A 21335-nucleotide genomic window follows, 5' to 3' on the forward strand; every position below is an offset into this window, starting at 1 on the left:
AATTTCCTAATCTTAATCAGAAATGAATCGTTATGGAAATGAAATTACACCTGGTACACACACACACACACAACAAAGAGTATAAACTGTGTTTGAGAGTGATCACTGATAAATGTCAATTTAAATATCAGGAATGGCAATACGAAGAATCCTTGAAGATAGTTGCAATGGAGACTTGTAGAGGGAATTTGAATTATTCCTGATGAGTCCATCTCTGGTCAGACTACAGTAAAAATAATTAAATCAATTAATTGAATTCTACCCCAAAACACTTCACATACAATTGAACAACCCTTAGTAAGTATGGGTTCACAACATCTAAATATATTTTAAATCGGTTTGCAACTCTTAAACAAAAACATTGTTTTCTACACCTTGGATCTGTAGTTACTGAATGTTAGAAAAGCTTGCCATTTCCGAAGGCACATAGGTAATTCCCACAAATACTTGCACAAAGGAAGCAATAAACAAAATGAATCAACTTCACCTTGTAAAATAAAACTCATAACGATAAGTCAAGTGTGCCGACTTGTCCTCTGCGGGACCAAAGTTCTAGTTCATAACAATCCCCTCAGAGTAAAAGGCCTTTGAAACTGAACCCCGGAGGAGGAGACAGGTACAATGTAGAGGAAATATGTCTGAACAATGGGAGGAAGCATCATTTATTTGTTTATTGACAACGTGCATTAGGAAAGTGCCCCAGTGGAAGATTTATAGACCCTGTAAACTACTTACGTGTCTTTGGACAAAAGTCTTACTTTGAAATCTTAAAACCGTATTATGCATTGAAATCACTTCCAGCTGAGCTCATAGAGGACGTTATTGTTCTCTGGAACACAAACCGGCACAGATCCTGTTTGGACTGTTTCCCAAAGATGAAAAACTAACGATTAGAGGGAGAGAAAGCGAGAGAATGCTTAACAGACAGTTTGAGTGGTGGCACCCAAAAACAACTTTATTTTCATTTCACACAATCATACTGCAAATCAATAGTCAACTGGCAACTTCAGAAAATATTCAATTTAACATATTAAAATCCCCCGAAATGCTCTGACAAGTTTCAGGCTTATAGAGAAAATTAAAAAAAAATCCATGTGAGTGTAATTTAGAGATGATATCCATGTTGTTATCCAAACAGCATCGACTTACTGCAACTTCAAGTGCAAACATTTGTACCTGTGACCTAACAGGTAATCCGGAGGTTAATCGTACAAACTATTTGGGATTTTGTTTTGGAAAAAAAAAAAAAAAAAAAAATCAAATGTAGCATAATTCTAAACCAAGAAGAAGAAACTTTGCACGCTTTTAACGGTGCACTTGTGGTAATTTCATCTGTGAGTTATGAATACTACTTATACAAAGGAATACGGATAAAATTGGCTTTGCATCATTAGCAATAGTGGGTCATTTAATATTTCACACAGTCTGGGGATTTAAAAAAAAAAAAAAGGAACAGCGACTGTCGTCCCGAGTCGTCTACCTTTGGATGCTTTCGCTCTCTCTTCCTGTGTGAGGTGATTTAGGCGGATCGAGCCTCTTCAAGTTCCCATGCTCCTCCTTACCCTTCCCGACAGGGGCCGCCGCCCTCCCTTTGTTCGGATCCCTGACGAAGATGGGAGCAACGGGAAGGGCAGAACTACATGGCCCTCGCGTATCGCTTGCCTCTCCCCCCGGCCCCCCCCGCCCCCACCAAACCCCTCGAATCAGACCTGAGCGATCCTGGCGCGATGCACTCGGGTCTCTGCCCCCACAGCAGGGAGAGACGGGAGGTCACCGCTCCGAAGAACAGCGGCCGAGGAGCCGCGAGCAGCTCGCAGCGCCTCTACGAGTTATCTGTGGAGTTCTCGTTGCTGGCCGAACTCGAGGACTGAGGGGTCGAGGAAGAGGAGGAGGCCGAGGAAGAGGAAGAGGAGGTAAAGTTCATCCCTGATAGCTCCGGAGGGTTCGTTGCAGTGTTCTGTCCACACAAGCTTTTCCTGCACACTGGACAAGTGTCATGCTGGGGAGAGACAGGAGTGGGGGAAAAAGTAGGCAGATGTTTAATAAGGGTCAATTTGTTTTTGACCTGCAGCCTGTGCTCCATTGTTGTGTCTATTTTTTAAACATTTAATACAATTCTAAATGTTGGTCCAGTATGAAGGGAGAAGGCGCAAAACGATAGAAACATCCCTGATGTCATTTAAATTGCCGCTCTTTAAGTAGCAGCAGCTCATTAATCAATGACTAATGAAATCACCAATAGCAAGGGTCAAGGGTCATTGCTAATGCTCCCCCATTACGCAGTTTCAGAAAGTAGTGAATATAAGATGCTCGGTACCTGTTCTAGCCACGGCACGATGCAATCATTGTGGAACATGTGATTGCACGGGAGCTGCCTCACATTTTCTCCGACACTGTAATCTTCTTTACACACCGGGCATTCCAGTCCCGACGCTGAAACGACAGAGCGTGATGTGAGAAATACTCCCGAGTCCCATCCGTCTATCCGGTTTTGGACGAGACGGTTACAATCAGTTACATTATAGCATCATGTGATTTCAAAATAAACAGTCAGTAATCTCCACAGTCAAGTGTTTTCAGAAGGACGGCTGGACGCTATGCTAAGCTAAGCGTCTGATTGGCCTTTAGCTATGCAGCGGCAGGTCTCTACAACCTGCTGTGACTACAGATGTGTCATGTGGTTGATGATGACATAAGTGCAACGTTTGAGCGATCTGTGCCACCAACTAATATTTTAATATGGAATTATGCATTTGAGCCTCCTCAGTCCCCCTGTGAGAAGCTTCCAATGAAACATCTTATAAGGCTTGAAAGCTAAATTAATAACTATTTGTATTGCACTTTATCATGTTTTAACTTACCAACATGCTCTTCTGTAATTTGTACTGTAGGCAGAGTTTTTATTTTATCCCTGTCGGCTGGCGGAGGTCCCGTGTTCTCAAACTGGTTTAATAACTACAGAGAGAAAAAACAGGATAGAAAGCAATTTCAAGTAAGTGTATATTTTCTTCCACCACGTTTTAAAATGTTCTAATTATGTATTTTTTGAATGAGCACAGCAAACACTTTAAAAACATTTAGAGGTTACTGAAAAAATACCTGAGTAATGATTGCATCTAGTCCATTAGCCCCCCAGGCATAATCCATAGGATTTGAGTGAAGAACACCCCTTTAAGAACACCAAAAGTCAAAAATCAGAGCAGATCGGACGGAGATTCATTTTCTCGTTAAATAGAAGTATGTTCCAGACACTCACCAGGGTCCAACACCAATATTTGGCATTGCGGTCGGCGCAATTATTCCATTCACGAGCTGCTGAATGATTCTATGAACGAGAAGACAGCTGTGATGCAGATGAATTGACAGAGAAAAGAGTGAAAGACGCGCACCGCTGTTAAAGGGGAACCAGTAGCTTTTAAACCTGGAAAATTTACTGCAATGGTGTTGTGCCCAAGTAACAAATGGAAACAACGGTTTTAGTTTTAATTGGTGCAGTTTTCAGTGAGAACGCAACAACGGCTACAATGTAATAACTGGAAACTCCTCACCGCCAGAACACATCCGCAAAAAGTGCCCTGAAAGTTATAATAAGTGAATGAAAGTGGATGGAAACGACCATGCAGCTGAATATGAAGCCGCCCCCCACAATGTTGATGTGAGGCGGGATTTCACAGAGACTTCTACGTTGTGTTTCTGCATGAGATCCTTTCCACGACGCTTTCTTATTGTCACAACATGAACATCTCAGTAGCAAAAGTTACCCTACAGCCCGTTTACCATCTGCTGTCCACAGCCTTCTGTTTATTACATCAATTCAACATATTGTTGTACTTATTTGTCTCGTACACACAAAAAACACAGGATTTACAAATAGCCTTTAACGAACTAATTAAGTCACAGTTGGCACTACTTACCCCTCCAGCGTGGGAACTCCCTCGGGCCTCCCTGCCTGTCGCCTCGAGCCGTGGCGACTCCTCGGTTGCCTGGCACCATATCGTTGCCGCGACGCCGTTTCCCTTTCTCGCCTGTTTTCGGCATCTCTGTTATCCTCTGGTCCAAGTCCGGCCCCGAAGTCGAAGCGGTCGTCGAAGACGCCCAGAGCAAACTGGCCGTAACCAGACGGGAATGTAAACATGTGCTGGTCTGGATTCTGGGAGAAAAAAAACAACGAAAGAAGACGATAAAAAGCGCTGCGAGTATTCTGCATAGTGTTTATTGTCAAAACAACACACGCGGAGCAGCATTTGGTTGGTGTTTCAACCCGATGGAAGCGCTTGCTGGCATACAGAATCTCCTTGTTTACTGAGACAACAGCAGCATCACAGCTCCAATACCTTTCACTGAAATGTTGTGCCACAGTACAAGCTACATATCGGGGTAAGAATGTAAAAAACACCCAAACACTGAACTAAATATTACTATAAAATGTGTTCTGTAGAAATCTAGAGTTGACTTCCATCACGTGTGGTAAGAGATCAGTAAGAATTGGAATCTATTTTAGTGAATTGGGAAGACATAGTGGGGCAGACACAGAGGTTGTGTGTGATAAGAGATTAGAGAAAAGAATTGGTTAGAAACCTCAAATGGTTGCTGGTTCTGGGGCCCGCTGGAGATGGTAGACGTGGCGCCATTGTCGGCGCTAAACAGAGGACAAGTAGTTGACAAAGTTATGTCTCCGCTCAGTGACGCTAAAGAACGTTTTTCCCACCATGCATCAAAGTGTCCATCCTCCACAAACATGAAATGAAAAGATGGCTGTCCTATTACTTCCCGTTATCCTGTCCCTTCACCACGAATATGATCCCAATGCAACACCGTGAAATATTGTGATAACAGTTACAAAAAAGGACAGAGACAGTGATAATAATTATAACAATAACTAAAGCTGCCCAGGAAAAAGCATGCAACACCTGCCATTTTACTAGAGCTGTGCCCATAGTTCATTTCCCAATGGCATCTATTAGCACAAGTAAAAAAAGGTATCATAACAACCCAAAATGCTTTTAACAAGCATTTATACCAAATGCTCAGACTCAAAATCAGCCTCATTGACCGAGTGTGTAAGGACTGAGACTCAGGTCGGGGTATGTTGGTGAGTAACAGCTGTTAGAAATGATGGGCGAACATACAAAGACAAGGAACATTATTTCTGGAATTCTCCTTATAACTAATATCTGGACTAAAACAGTCATTTTTCTTTTCATTATTACAAACCTCCTCTCCTCCAGTAGCTCCTCGATAAAGCCGGAGTCACATCTCGGACACGTATACTCCTGTGAACGGACATAAAGCAAAGTAAAACCATCATAACACGCTCAACCGTGTACTTATAAACAGATGCATCACTAAATACTTAAAACCGGCGCCTGGAGGAAACAAAAGGAGTCGATTGCATGACAGATACGGCCCTTTAGTGTGTAAGCGTGCAGCGAGTGTAAACAGCAAATAACAAACAAAAGGCACAGCCAGAGATGAAGAGGACACATGGTGATAATTGCTCTCGTATGAACCTCCTCGAGCTAAGAAAATCAGGGCCTCACGAGAGGTTACCAGATGGTATGAATGGAATCTCTCATGTCACCTTCAAGCCTCACGATGTTTTAATGAGGATGCTATTTCTTCAAATGATCTGCCCATGTGAGGGGGGGATCCGGAATGTTTAACCATCACAGTAAACATTTACTTATTTCTTGGCAGGAGGTCGGTGATGACTTCCAGCCCCTTCCTCACCACCTTCTATCAGGACAGCTGTCGAAAGAGACCTGAACAGCTGTCAAAAGTTATCCCAAAGCCAAACATGGAGCCCGACGTTACAGGAACGAGGCCCACCTTGTTGCCCCAGGCTATCAGACTCACACCGGACGTGTAAACAGAGAGGTTCCACACACCGTCGGCACACCTTCTCTGTGGGTACGCGGATGTTTTAGGTCCCTGTGTTTCTTTTGTGTTTAGATTATTTCAAACCCTGATCCTGGCGGAAACAATGTGTCGATCCGCGGTATTTTCTATGGTTTTTACACCAACAAAAGTGGCTGATCTTTTGACATTGTAGCACAATCTGCGGCTCTGTGACAGATCATTCCAGCCTGTGACTGACCAGCGTGCCACTTGTGTGCTTTATTCAACGCCTAAACAAAAAAAGAAAAGGACGTAGGGGCATTGTTGCTGCTGGATGGTTCACTTACAGGATTTACAACCTAAAAGTCCCACTTGTGTTGCCAGCGTTTCTCTAATAAAATTAATGCCATAAAGAGGACGCGATCAGTGTTTAAGTTGACAGTTACCGTTGGTGAATTTAAGCTAGCTAACGTTAAATGTAAGGCCAACATGGAAAAAACACAAATAAACAAACGATCAAGCCAACGTTATTGTAAACATCCAGTGACTAAATATCAGTGGTCCGAGTGTTACGACTACGCAGTTCGTAAATGTGCGCTGATGGATCCACTACTTAAGATAACAAGCTAACGTTAGCTCCCACTGATTAGCGCTAGCGAGATGAACGGCACCTCGCAGAAGCTAGCTAACGCCGTTAGCATGCTTCTTGTTTGCACCGCCGCTACGCCGACTTATACCGAAACAACGACCACGCCAGCGGCTTTTTCATTCGCCCCGGCGTCTCCATCTTTACATTCCGTCCGCGGTACTCACGGGAAGCCGAGGGCTGATCTCCGCGGAGCATCTGTGACAGAAGAACCGGCTGGGCCATGGAGGAGCTTCCGCCATCTTTAACACCTAACAGGTAGCGAGGAGGAAGGACTACGGAGCCCCGGAAAGGTCAAAAACCTCAGAGAAAATACGAGGCGCGCGTGAGCGGAGAACGTACTACTGAGAAAGTAAGAAATAACTCGAAGATGCACCACGTGGATAAAGAAAATGAGGGGAAAATTAAAAATATAAGTTATTGTATGGATCATAATTTAGGTATTATAGAATAACGGACAGAATAATGTGAAATATCTCAATTAAAACCAAATAATGTTATACAATTTGTGTAAATACAAACATTAATATTTTTAGCGTGAAAAGTTGAATAATGAATGAATGAATTCATACGCATTTGATACTAAATAACAATTATATGTGTTACCGAACACCGCCACAAGATGGTGCTTTTGACACCAGATGTTGAAGACAGTCAGCGTGCAGTTCACAATATAGTCAAGACCGAGGAAACAATGCACTCTCGGTATTTTTCCTTTAAATCTCATGATTTATAGTTTGGTGAGGTGTCCTCAATTTGTATGAATGTCAAAGCTCCCCTGACAAAGTCTGTATTTGGTATCACCGCACCGAGCTGGTGTTTCATCCCCCCGGCTCTCCCTGTTCACACATAAAACTGAGATGTGCTTTTGCAATCTGGCACCGCATCAAATAGAGTTTTTACGCGTTTTACTTTTCCATTGGATTCCTGTCAAGCACCTCTTGGGCCTAACAGACATACTCTGAGTGTCTAAAAGTAGCATCTGTTTTTGAGTCACCCATCTCGCCTAAGGTGGATTTGTGAGGTGGGTTTTTGTTTTTTGTTTTTTTTGGACACATTTTTCCAAGTGTCAAATCGGAGACATAACAAAGTAAATATATAGCCACTCACATGGAAAATACATTGTCTTGTTTTGGTTTTAACAAAGCCAAGTTCTTTCTGGCGGCCCAGAGATAGCTGTGAAGGACTCAGAGAGCAGTGAGTTTCTTAAGAGCTGGAGGCGTTCGTGATGGATTTTATGTTCTTCTCAGGTCGACTTTCGTTGGCGGGGTTGTAGATTAAATCATTCCCTGTATTTCTTTCTTTCACAGGTATCCTTAATGCGATTACCCGGACTGCAGATCTACGGCTATAAACATGTCACACAAGTCCGGCGTGTCTGTGGTGCTTGGCAACACATGTTGAGAGCAAGTAGGAGTTCTCATGCAACCTCCCATCAGCCAATCACATCCCTCAAGCCGTCTCGCCTGATTTCTATTCACAAATGTCCAATTTATGCTCCTTAGGAGAGCAGCCCAGAATGCGGGCGGCTCGCGATGGCGTTGATTATTATGCCAAATGATCTTGTTTTCCACATGTTCTAATGAAATAACCGCGAAACAACAGCGGACTCACGGTGACCCAAACGTTTTATTTGCGAGCTCGGCACGCATGACACAGATAAATGACATTTACAATGTTACCTCGCTAGGTCCTAACGACCTAATGAGGCCGGCGGTGTTGTCTGATCTGGCCTTGTGGGAGCAGGAAAGGAAGCAGTGTCCCACGGGGCTGAGATTAGAGAGGGTCTGATAGCACGCGGGTCTGCTATGTCTGCCTGGCTGAGGTAAGCTATTGTTTCTCTTTCTCTCACGCCGGATGCGTCACCCGGTCAAATGTTCGCGTAGCGACTCTGGAGACCGAGCGACCTTCCACATCACAGACTTTTAAGGTCACTACCAATCTGAATTGTAAACACTTGTGCATGTGCGTGCACACTTTGCTGGTGTTTTTTCTCTGCCCACATTCTACCTTTTAGAGGCGGTGGTGGAGTTTTGCAGCGGAGGCAGCAGATCGACACGTCGCAAGGGACACTGCTGCTCTTGCCACTCCACGGAGTTTTTCCAGACACTCACAGCCTGGGATTGCCCCACAAAGTCCCTCCGGGACCCCCCCAACCCCCCCCCCGTACAGACAGACAGACACCCACGCACTCAGCAGGCCGCCTGCTGGAACTTCCTGGGCCCCTCAGTCATGCGTCACTTGTTTTCAGTCCCACCCATCGAAGAGTCCCTCTCCCTCCAGACACGCTGTGTGTATCGCACACACGCACACACACACACACACACACACACACACACACACACCATAGGATCTCTCTTAAAAGTCAACATTGGTGATGAACAAAGCTGCCGGTACTTAAATGTTTGGGATGACATCCCTGGGCAGCTAACCAAACATAGATGCTGCCTGAGGAAACACATGTTTACAATCAGCAGCTTCGGTTCAGGCTCCTCGTGGTAGTGAAGTGTTTGTGGTCGCTCACTGTACATATTTCAGCATATTCATCTTCTTTTATTCACCCACTGTTCGGATAGTATTACGTCTGTCCCAATTATGGACGGCGCAATCACTTGGTTATTAGGAAATGTTTGGGTGCTAACACAACAAACTAAGAGTGAAGTAAGCCAAATGGCAAAGGGCATCACAAAGGGAACTATTTACAATGTTCGGGTTGCCAAGTTTGAACAGGTCATCAGAAATGTCCTTTTAAAAACAGATACAAGACTAGCATTGCGAGTACGTCTCACTAGCCAGCACTCAGCAGGGTGCAGTCCAAGAAAGCACAAGGACATTGAGCACAGAAGATAGTACGATGGAAACACAGAGTGCTATCGGTCCCACTCAGACTGCATGGCAACACCAGACCGCAAACCCCCTCCGGAGAAAAGAGAAAAAATCCCCCCCCCCCCAAAAAAGAAAGCCTGAAACATTTCTTGATGAAATTCCGTGGTAGGAAGTAAGTGAGAAAGGAGGATATAAAAAAAAACAACCACTGCGAGTTGTGTGCATGAGAAGAATTAAAGGGATTATTCTCTGCTGGAATGTGAGGAGCGTTTTCTTTGCCAGGTATTTTGTGTATGTTTCAATGTGCGTCCGTGTGTCTGTGTGAAAGAGGTAGTTTCCAGAGTGTGTTGTTTTGGATACCGTTTTTTTTGGACCAACGGAAAAAAAACAACCAACTTTCCATTATTAAACAACAAGCGTGTCTCTGGGCCGAGGCTTGTATCAAATAAAAAAAAGGTATTTCTGTCAGAGCCGCCTGAGAACGCTGGTGTGAAATGAAAGTAAGTGCAGTGCAATTATCAAACTTTATTGACTATTGTTTTCCAGTTCTGTGGCCTTGTCATTGCCAAGGCGGAGGAGGCAACATCCTCATAGTGTCCACCTTGATATTTACATTCAAAAGCCCCTGCGGAACTCTCTGCTACATTGCTAGTAGCCTCCCCTCCTGCCAGGACACGTGAGCCGGACCGCACACCGAGCCGGATGAGTCCCAGAGGTCACCGCGAGGAAGCCAGACAATTAACCCGGGATAAATGGGGACAATTAGCATTTGCACAACTTCCTAAGCGGGCTGATTTGTTGTTGGTGTTCTGATCCGGACCAGATCAGCGACACACGCTGCTCATTTCCCCCCAACCTGTGTGGACTTTTAGATATCGCTGGGGGATCGTAGCCTGTGACCCGAAACCTTTAGTCCTGAGTTTTAACAGCAGCTTCCTTTGACTTACGTTTTCCATCTTTCGGTGTATTAAAGCAATGAACTAATGGTTGTGACATTAGCCTCCTGATACCAGATAGAGGAGGGAGGAATGTATGCGTTTACTCCTTTTAACCTTCGCTAAAGTGTTATATATGCATGTGGGATTATTAAAAAGTGAAGTAAAAGCAGCATAAGCTGTAAACCGCAGGAATGGGCTGTTGTGTCAGAGTAAAAATCAGCCCTCGGGCGTTTAATTCGATGCACATGTGGAATATCGAACGACTCGCACGGCGAGTCTGGCAAGTCGTGTCTGCGGCAGGCGGATTGTGATGGAGTGATGGATGGGACACCTATTAGTTTCAGCTGCGGCGCTGTTTACAACCCGGTGGCGCGACCCAGAGAGTGGGTGGTCTCCGAAAAAAAAAAAAACTCCATCGCAGCCCATCCATTCAGACCCCAACGCCGGGGCTGCTAACTTACTGGAAGTGGGTTACGGCAACTTGGCGGAAGTGATACCATGTGGAGGTCGTTGGAGCCTCGGAAAAAAACCGGGAGGATTACGCATCCCTGAAACGTCCCCGTGGGCGTCACCCTCCACTGTTTGTACGGATATAAACAACTTAGCCAGATGCGACTCGCCTGATGTAATGCGTGTGACTGATCGCTCGCTCACGGGGAAATGCACACATAATCGCACACTCAAACACGCGCACGCACAAAGAAGCGGGAGCGAGGCCGACCCCTCGGCGGTCGCACCACAAGTCCCGACACGTACGGGGGCGGAACGAAACGTGTCGGTTAAAGCGGGCAGAGGATTCCTGTGGTCCCACGTCAGGTGTAATTATGACACTTGTGAAGTGGCTCATACCTTTACTCCGTGATTATGTCATTACCCCCGCATGGGAGTGTGTGTGTGTGTGTGGCACAGCAACCTGGCCTCCAGTCCGACTGCGAGGTGGCTACCGCGGCCGCGGCCATTTGAAAACACAAAAGTGGGGCAAATGCTTGATTCTATAGCGAGCGTCCATTGCGGGGCGACCCCTTTTTAAGCTGAAGCGGGTGGGGAGGGTTGATCGTGTGGATGGGCCGACATGGTCCACGTCCTTTTTTAAAGAAGGTGGTGTGGATTAGCACGTTAAAAGTTTAGATCCGGAACAGATGTATGTATTGTTGGGAAAAACAAAACCGTCCCGAGAGGACTCTTTGGGCCCGTCTCCACGCTGAGGTCACGTCTGCGGGCCGGATGTCTGATTTATATTTGGTGAACACGTATGAGGGGATCTTTGAGTCCATCAATCATCCGTGACGTTAACACATAACATGCGGTAAACAATGAAAAACAAGTTCCTAACGCTGTGTTTGTTTTATGCACGGGCGCAGCAACAGCCCCTCGGTGGCACCCGTTATTTGCCCTGTTCGTACTAACAAAACATGTAGTTCCATTCCCAGTGTAATAAAAGGGTACTTGGACGGGAATATAAACATCTCCCCAAAGTTGAACCAGATGCTGCTGCATGGCGGAACGCAGGACTCAGAAAAACAAGGGAGGTGCTCCACGCAGGGACGTGAGTCAGGACCCGGGACCGAGCGCTTCCTCGCCCTCCGTCCCCTCGCCCGGAGCCGGGGGGGGGGCGGAGGGGGGACGTCCCTGTGGAGACGGGGGAAGAAAAAAAAGCCTGGATTTGATTCTCGGTGGCCTCTCGCGTGAGGCCTTTTCCCCCCCCGGCCGCCGCATGCACAGCGGAGCCCGACCCGGCGCCCCTAAACCTCGGCACGAGAGGAAGGCTGGGCCTCCCAACGACTCTTCCTAACCAATATTATGCCAAAAACGTCACAGGGTCAAGGAAAGATGGTGAGGAGAATTCATGAGGAGGTACAAAGAAGCATCTTTGTCCACGTTTCAACGACATAAACAACCAGGTTCAAAGTAATACTTTATTAACAAGGCTACAAATGAGTTATGCTGACGGGCATGATCGACGAGTCTCAACCATGATCTCTAGTTCATGTGAACGGCCATATGATACGACACTATTGAAACATTGTTGCCGCAAGGAATTGTGGGACATAATTGTCTCCTTTCCTTTCCTAAAGGATGGTCCAGTGTTTCCTAGTGAAGCACTGAAGCTCCTTTCCTTAGAATTACTTCCACTTCCACTACTTCAGGGTCACTTCGCTCAGTTAGGAACCTTCATGAGAAGATGTGACACTGTGAATCAAGCTCACGGAACCCTGAAGTCCCCTTTTTAAAGTGTGATCTCATTTGACAGTGGCAAAAAATGAAGAGGACACGTGACAATTGTTAAACGTTATATTGTTTTTTGAAATGGCAGTACAAAAATACAAAAATACGTTGATGCATTTGTCATTCAAATTTCACAGTAGGTACAGAGAGAGTTATTTACAGGAGAGTCATTGAGGTGTTCCATAGTGAGAGGATTACATCAAGAAATGAGCTTTGAGTCTAAAGACTGGACCGGCGACTCGTCTCGGCCGGCAGGCGGACCGATCGACCCCTTGCGATATAATCGGGCATATCCAATTGGCCTTAATCGCAGTCCATTCTCAGACAAATTGAATTTCCCTTTCAGTCAGACGATGCTGATTACGTTTGTCCATCCAGTAAGTTCTGAGAAAGAATCAAATCAACATGAAAGCAGCCAAACAGCGGACCGAAAAAAAAACAACACGTCGAGAAAACAAAGCCGAGCTTGTTTAAGCCGAGCCGACCTTCTCCTCCAGACAAAAGCCCAAGCACGTACGACTGCAGCGGCCCAGTTCTCAAACCACGCGGGCAGAATTTAAAGTGGCATCAACTTTCCCCCGACAAGCGAGGCTTTCCATCAGCTTGCAATAGACAAAAAAACCCCACAATAAATACGATTCACGCGTCACCTTTCCAGAGGATATATGGATTTGTTACTTGGGTAAAAACATAAATAGAGTTTGATACCTTCTCCAATAAATAGCAGTGGTATTCTATATACAATATGCACACATCTCCCAAGGAGCCAGTGAGATAAATCCGTCTGGTTCCTCTGCCACTTGCTCCCTGGGACTCCGCAGCTCTTTTCGAGGCAGTTACACTTTTATATTTCTTCCAACGGAGGTCTTCTAAATTCTATCGTCACTCTGTGTACAAAGAGGAGGGGCAGTGATTATGGAAACAAAAAGAGGTCATCGTGGGAAGCTTGTGGCGTGGCGCTCGGGAACTGTCACGGATCGGACTGGTCTCTTCAGGCGGGAGGGAGGGGGGGGGGGGGTGGTTGCACCTACACCGCGTTTTCCTCGCTGCCTTCGAAGCGTTGAGGTTTCCGTGGGGGACCTGCAGGCAAAAAAAGAATAGTCAGTGGCACAGGTCCTCGCTGTCACGCAGGAAGTCAGAGGCGTTTTCGGGGGGGGCCTTACTGTTGCAGTGGCCGAAGTGGCGGACGCCTATGGAGCGGCCCAGGAAGCAGGTGGCCCGGCGGAGGTGGCAGGCGCTCGGGTAGGTGATGTTGTCGTTGCCGCAGATCTGCTGCTCGGACATCGAGGGGATCGGGCACGGGGTGGCGCGGCACATGACGCAGTGAGCGCTGTCGGTCTGGTCGGTCACGCAGGTGTGCGTCCCGGGACACACCACGTTGGAGCAGGACTCTGCGGGCGAGGCCAAAGGTGTGGCTTTAAGTTTCCTGTTGGGCAAACAGCATCGCCTGGACACACTTGATACCTACTTTTGCAGTCTCCTTGGTACATGACCTCCAGGTCCGGGTGGCCCATGCAGCGGGCCATCAGCAGAGAACACTCATCCCCGTAGGACCTCCCGTCGCTGCCGCACACAGCGGGCCTCCGGGTAATGTGAGAGCAGTCCGGAGAGCACACACACTGGGGCCTTCCCGTCTTCATTTTGCAAACCTTCCCGGGACTGCAGCTCACTCCCTCGCAGGTCTCTACGAAAGCACGGCGAGAGGTTGCAATGTTACTGTTTTAACAAGTCTGCAGGACAAGACACCATTTCCACCGTGGGCAATATTTACAATAATCACATCTCCGTGTGATCGGCTGCACGCGGACTGGGGGTAAGCTTCCCCGCGGAGGGGTGACGGGGGCGTCAAAGAGCCGGAGCAGAGCACTTCATGGGCCGAGGAGGGAGGAAGCGGCGTAACCCTACACGGTGCAGAGGCAACGTTGTACAATGCACACAGGTTTCTTCCCAGGACCTTGAGAGTTGATGTCTGCTCTCCTCTGAGGAGCTTATTTCCTGTCTCTACCACCGCTTCAATATCCTGTTTTATTTGTTGTTGTTTTTCTGTCTCTTTCCCTCCTGGACAACTTTTGGTTGGTTCGTATTATTCTTAATATTTTGTCTCTCACATAGTTTCCAATAACGCTGGTTGTCCTCAACCAAACCGTTGATGAGCCACCGCTCAGGCTTTTCATTCCATACCCACGTTTTCCTCCCACGGAATTCCAGACGATCGAGATGGTGGACCGCGTTATGAGTCCCAGACGTCGATATTCATCGATGCTCTTCACTCGACCTATTGGCATGCACATTCCGCAGGATCGCTGCGTTGCATGTGATGCCGGAATGCATTTCCAAGTGAACCTGAATGAACCCTGCAGGAGGGGAAGCTTCTCGGTCCAGCCGGGTGGAGCTAAGTGGAACGATCTACGTCTGCATTTAGTTAACGGACGCTTCCCCGGGAGCTCATTGCGTAAATGTGTTGATTCACAAATGTGGGTTTTAAAATAACTTATTTTAGTTAAGAGTTATTTAGTGTAACATAGCAGACAACTTTTAAATCCGCAAATTATATGTATACAGAACTCGCAGTACTTTCTTTCCAACCACACCCCTGACCGCAGTCATGTTTGCTCACAGTGTGACTGTAAAGAATTTAAATGTGGCTTTATGACAGTTCACCACATCATTTTACATGTGATGAGTAATTCCGTAGCACTGAGAAACCGAAGCAATACACCATTACACAAGCAATTGATTTACTGACTTATTTTCTTTTTTCTTTGGTTTTAAATTTGGTTTGTTTACCTTTGCAGGGTTTACAGGACACGATTCCCAGGAAGCCCAGCAGGCTGACCTCATTCATGGGCATGCTGCTGTTGGACCACGCGGTGTCCAGGCGTCCGCTGGCACAGCACTCCTCCCGGGTCACCCCTCTCATCAGCACCATGTCGCACCTTTGGTCCTGACTCTGCTGCAGCCAGCACATCCCAGCTGGAGAGCAAACGGGTGGACGCGTGATATCATTCAGAGGTACTTCACCTCCAGTCCATCACCTCAGATAAAAAGGCTAATAGTCTTCTTATAGTGTGTATTTTGTTTCAAAAAGCAAATAAATGTACAGCAGAAAAGTAACTCACTATGATAACTGCAGGAAGATTTATTCTTTTAACATCATTGCGACATACTACTATTTTAAAGTACAAAAATAAAAACTCACTCACCACTGGCAGGATTCTTCCCAATCTGATACAAAGAGAGAATCACCCCAAAAACAGGAATGAAAAAGATCATCGTGGACTCGAGCTTGTACAAAACTTCCTGAAAGTTTATCTCTTCAAAAGTCAGCAGGGAGCAGCGACGTTCCTCCGGCAACGCGAGCGGGTCACTCTGACTCTGCTCCGCGAGCAGCTCTCCCTCTTATGTGAATGGATGTGTTGTGGACAAGTGATGTCGTTCCCCCTCAGTCTAAATATTTAGCCCAGATGGAATTATGCGGCTGGGATGGGCGATCCTCTCAGCCAGTAATAAGCCGGGGAAGGACACAGTTCGACTCTGACTCAACTTCCAGAGTCGGGAAATGATCCCTGCCCTCCAGCGCCAGACGCCGGGTACTTACATGACCTCACTGGACATTTTCACACCATTGTGATCTCATTAACGGCTAATTGAGTGCTAGAACCTTTTTCACCATGACTGATTGAATAGACTGGATTGAATTTGCTGTTCAGGTATTTGGGGAAAATACTTTATTGCGTAACAACCTCTGACCGTAAAGTGCCCAGTTTTCTTTTCTCTGTATTGTCTCATTTCTCCTTAAATGTGCCACATCCCAGACCTATTCGTGCCCCTCACAAATGGTATACGCTTTCAAAGGTGTAGTTCTCTGGCTATAAAGAAAAGCTAGAAATTACGTTCTCATTCCTTATTACCTCCAAAAGCGACGTGATCCAGCATTGACCCCCCCCAAGTTGTTGTCTCTTTCAAGTGGAAATGCGTAGGACAGGAAGTGCAGTCGTTGCACAACAGTTTTCTAACTTCAGGCCTTATTGTGTTCAAACACATTAATGTCGAGAAGCAAAATATCCGCAGCGACAGTCCTTGGGTCGATAAAGTTGCCATGCCTCATTTAGTTGACTGTCTGGGTATGTCAATGCTGATATTTCACTCCACAGCTGCGGTTAGAGTGACACGGAGAGATGAGGGGGCTGTCGGGGTGAAAGCGGTCTCTGCCCTTTAGCAATATCTCAAGTTCAAAAAAGCACAACAACGTTGGAGCTTGTCGAGAACATCCACGTACCCGCATTTTCAATCGATAATCGAACACAGACAACCGCAGTGACCAAGGCGGAACATATGGTGGAATATTGTGCGTATCCATATCTGGATCTGACACCATTCAATCTTTAGAAAAAATAGAATGCTCTGGTAGCTAGAGGCTGCATCATCAGCATCGTGTTAGATGAGAACATCTGCTCCTCTCCTCTCTCCTCCTGCACTCGTTCACCTCCCTCCACTCGGAGGCACATGCTCTGGAGTCCGCCCATCTGTCACCACTTCTTTTATCTAAAACTCCTGTTTGATCGCTGCGGGAGGATGAAATGAAGGTAGTCTTTGTGAATGATGTTGCCTTCCTCTGTGGAGATCCCCAGGGCGCCGAAGGAATGCCGGCCGACCTCGTAGGAGACGGAGGACCGAAAGAGAGCGGCGGAGGATGGCTGTGGGTGGCCCGGCCTCCTCGCCCGGGTCTCTGCAGATCCACTCAGCCCGTCATATGGTTTGGATCATTACTGCAGAGCTATACAAATAAATGCAGCATGCTGGGGACTTTGGAGCATCCTGTGATGTGTGATTTATATTAGAATGCAGCATGCCGCGTCGCATCTTTGAGAAATATTGGTTCCCTTCAAGTGGCCGGGTTCCGAGGGGTAGGATGAAATCGAAGAAGCCCGTTGAGAACTGAGTTGAGTTCATCTCTTCGGGGCAGGTGTGTGGAGCTCGGTTTGTCATACCGTACATTTATTTAGCTGAAAAAGGGGAAAACGTTACTGCCATCTAGTGGAGGAAGTTTGCCGGCTGAAAGAATTCAATTCTTCTTCAAGAACAGAAGATATATTTTGTCAATTCTTACACCTATTAGAAGTTTAGGGTTTATCTACTATTTTGGAGCATAAATAGCCAATCTTAAGCCTTGAATATGTTGAGGGTATCTCGAAATATAATCAGAAATGAAAGGCAGTCCAAATATGTTGGGTAAAAAATGTCATGAAAAGAAAAGTGGAGGTCAGTATAATAATAAAAATAATGAGAAATAAGTCCTGTTAAAAAAATATCAGGGCAAAACTGTCCTAGAAACAAAATGTAAATCTCTTTGGTTGAAAAATGATTGGAAAAAAAGTCAAGATCGAAAAATGTTTTGGAAAAAAGCCACAAAAAAAAGTAAAAAAAATTATGGAAAAAAACAGTCCAATGACTTTTTTTTATAGGTCAAATATGCCAGGTTGACCAATGTCATGGAAAAAAGTCAAGCAAATATTAGGTATAAAAATGCCGTTCTGAATATGTTGGGTTGGGTCAAAATATGTCAGGTCGAAAAGAATCTAATAAAAAAGTCATAAAATATGTCAAAATTTGAATATAAAATAAAGTTTAAATATGTTAGGTCAAAACATTTCATGGATTGAAATTAAATTTTAGGTCGAAAAATCTCCGCATCTATTTTTTTCAAAAAGTCAAAATATTTTTCATTGAAAAATATCATGGGAAACGTCATAAAATGTTAAGTAAAAATATTAAGTAAAAAAATAAATCAGGTTAAAAAATGTAATGGAAAAAAGTAAGAAAAATAAGTCAAAATATGTCAGGTCAAAAGAAATATGTCAAAACATTTAATAGAAAATAAAGTTTGAATATGTAAGGTCAAGACATTTCATGGAATAAAAAAGAAAAAAATCAGGTCAAAATTTCTTTTGTAAAAAAGTCAAAGAATAATAGGCTGAAAAACGTCATGGGAAAAAAGTCAAAGAATATTACGTTGAAAAATGTATATTTCAAAAAATCCAAAATGGTTATGGAAAGAAGTCCAAATATGTTTAGACCGAAAAGGCCATGGAAAAAAAGATATATAATAGTTTTTTTTGCTTTGCATGAACCCCATTGGCCCATTGATTTCTTCTGTATTCAACCAGTCATCAAAACCAATAGTTAACATGAATTACCGTCAGCTATGATATTATTTGAGTAGCTAGCTGAAACCCATCCCAGAACTCGGACATCCAAGGTTAGCAAAGGAAAGCTTGGCTCGTAGCTCGGTAATATTATAGCACAATGTACCCTGTGGTTTATTAACAATTAACGTTAACCAATTCTGTTGCATTAATTCTAAGCTGTAAAGTTGCAACTCCAATGAACGAAAACGACCAGATGAGGGCGCCCCTTGTCCTCTCTCAATCTTTCCTCCAGCAAGTGTACAGTCATCTCTGAGGCCTCAATAAATCCCCACAAGTCCCCGCTTAATAAAAAGACATTTAGCCTTTAAATGTGGCCGTCAAAGCTGCCCTAAATGTAATTCAGACGTGTTATCTCCGAGATCTTGAGGAGAAATGTTTTTTACTATCCCCGGGAATGACGTTATTTTCTGCAGCTGTCTCGGTGGAGTGTGTCCTTCATTCCACTGGGAAACGATTGCACTCTTGACCGATGGAGGGTGTGAAGTGAAGGACAGCGTATAGAAGACGTTTCCCCCCCCCCCCCACTGGCCTGTCTGGAGTTGTGGTGCTGCCCAGTACGTCACACGGCCCAGCCGCGGTAATTGCTCCATCTGAAGCGGCCTGGCTGGAAGCAGCTGCATCATCTATCTACTCAATCTACTCCTAATGCGTGTTACCGATTGAACCGGCAATGAGGGTATAGGATCAGTGACCAGGCCGGATGGAATCACACCCCCACCCCCCCCACCCCCGTGTCCCTTCTGCACACATCGCTCCTCCTCCACCATCACCCTCCTCTTCCCCAGCTTCCTTCCTGTGTTTAGATTATGCACATGGGAAGCACCCCCGGCGGTTCATTAATGGGGAAGGTTAATGTTGACGCACGCGCTGCCCAGGCAAGCATCTTCATCTTCCTCCCCCCCTCTCTCTTTCTCTCTCTCTCACCCCTCTTTGGTCGTGACTGAGGGTCTCCCTCGGGGTCACAGTCACCTCCTCCGGTGCCCATGAAGAAGTGTTTCTGTTCAACTTGAGTTTGACTTTTATGACTCCGGAGTCTACGGACTCAACACTGAGGTGAAATATTAGTTCTGTCTCCGGAAGGGTTTCTCGGTTGGAAGTCGAGTGATTGTGTCGAAAGCCAATTGCTGCCGATGTCACTATTTAATCAGAGTACATTAACATCCATATATATCCCACATATTGGACGACTCATCAGATCAGATTACTGTCATTTGAGGAGATGAAAATATCTAATTTATCATTTCATGGCTGATGACTGGAACAGCCTCAATCAATAGTCATTAGAATATTTAACTGGTCATTTCTTTAACTGTGTTACTTGCTGATGGACTGCTGAGTGCCGAGGATGCAGGAAACTGTTGGATGTTTCCTGAGAAAAAGTCACATGGGGTTAACAAGTTCCTCATAAGTGATTATAAATGTCTTGTGAGGTGTCTTTAACGCATAGTAAAGTAAATAAACATCTTATGAGGACAAATTACCTATTAACTAACAAATCAGAATCAGAAATATAATTATTTCTGTTCATCACAACCAGTTTGGACCCTTTGGAACATCTACCAGTGAGAAGGCCCAAAGCATCTGTCCTCAGGCAACTCCGAGCCCCTTACAGTCATTTTCGTAAGGAAGAAAAAACAGCCAACGCAACTTCCGCACTGGTCTAGCAAAGCCAGCGAGGTGCCATCGAGCTCTGAGTCACCAACAAACAAGAGTCTGTCTCCCGCGAAGGCGTCATCCTCGCTCACGTCCCACAATTTCACCACCAAATAGTCACATGTCAGTTTCCCCCCCCCCTCCGGCACGCTGGAGGAGTGATAGAAAACGTAATAGCTGGTTGGTTCACAAGAACAAAAGCTAATGTCACCCTCTGCAGTGTGCGTAGTGCTGCGTGCGCCACGCGCTGGCGTCTCATGGGAAAAGTCACCATCGGCATTTGACCAAGCGCGTTGGTTGTTTGTCCCTAAATTGCACCAAAGTCGGGGGTCTCCTGGAACACGAGCCTGCAGAGAACCTGGCGTGTGTGAGCAATCCTCCTTTTCCCTCCCAAGCAGCAATTCACTTCACCGTCAGACGGAGACAAAGTGCCCCCAAAAAGCTCAGGTGCACGTTACATTTTAGATGAGAATTCCTTCTTTCTTTTTCTCTGTCGCAGAAAAACAATATCAGCCGGACACGTGTGAAAAAACACCTTTTGTTATGTTATTTGCACGGCTCCTTTTCAGAGTCTTTTGGCCCAGGGATCAGGTATTGGGTGTCTTGCTCAGACACTTCGACGTGAGACATGCAGCAGCCGGGGCCTCAAACCACCGACCCCTGCGGTTCCCAGCACGCCCTCACCACCCCTCGCGCCACGTCGACCCATATCGTGCCGCGATCTATTTGTTTTCTTCTCGTGAGTTTGCAGAGCCTGTTTCGTTCAAACAACGGCGCAAACCGCCGTCGAACCCGTCCTCTCGAATCCGTGCGGGATCCGAGGCCTCAAACAGAGAATATGAAGTATGTGTTAATCGGAAAACCATCTCCCTCTCTCTCTCTCTCTCTCTCTCTGCCTCCCCTTAAAAGACTCTTGACTACACAAGAGCTGATGCTCATGCCGGCAGCAGTTACCATGGCAACAAATGACTGAAGTGTATTTGTTGCCGCTGCTGCGCT

General features: G+C 45.8%; 2 protein-coding genes across 2 annotated transcripts; both read right to left on the reverse strand.

The window, feature by feature from the left end:
* Positions 1-928: 928 nt before the first annotated feature.
* Positions 929-6781, reverse strand: LOC120823434 (E3 ubiquitin-protein ligase RNF126). Its single transcript, XM_040183408.2, has 9 exons — positions 6652-6781; positions 5215-5273; positions 4579-4639; positions 3915-4150; positions 3257-3325; positions 3100-3169; positions 2862-2955; positions 2318-2433; positions 929-1999 (listed from the first exon to the last, which is right to left on the reverse strand). Exons 1-9 carry the CDS (start codon positions 6724-6726, stop codon positions 1823-1825), a joined length of 957 nt encoding a protein of 318 aa, XP_040039342.1. The 5' UTR covers positions 6727-6781; the 3' UTR covers positions 929-1822.
* A 5745-nt stretch (positions 6782-12526) lies between these two features.
* Positions 12527-16042, reverse strand: fstl3 (follistatin-like 3 (secreted glycoprotein)). Its single transcript, XM_040184917.2, has 5 exons — positions 15678-16042; positions 15262-15447; positions 13943-14158; positions 13638-13865; positions 12527-13554 (listed from the first exon to the last, which is right to left on the reverse strand). The coding sequence occupies exons 1-5, from the start codon at positions 15745-15747 to the stop codon at positions 13502-13504; spliced, it is 753 nt and encodes a 250-aa protein (XP_040040851.1). The 5' UTR covers positions 15748-16042; the 3' UTR covers positions 12527-13501.
* Between the last annotated feature and the right edge of the window lie 5293 nt (positions 16043-21335).

Source organism: Gasterosteus aculeatus, chromosome 8 (assembly GCF_964276395.1).
Source record: "Gasterosteus aculeatus chromosome 8, fGasAcu3.hap1.1, whole genome shotgun sequence".
NCBI classification, from domain to species: Eukaryota; Metazoa; Chordata; class Actinopteri; order Perciformes; family Gasterosteidae; genus Gasterosteus; species Gasterosteus aculeatus.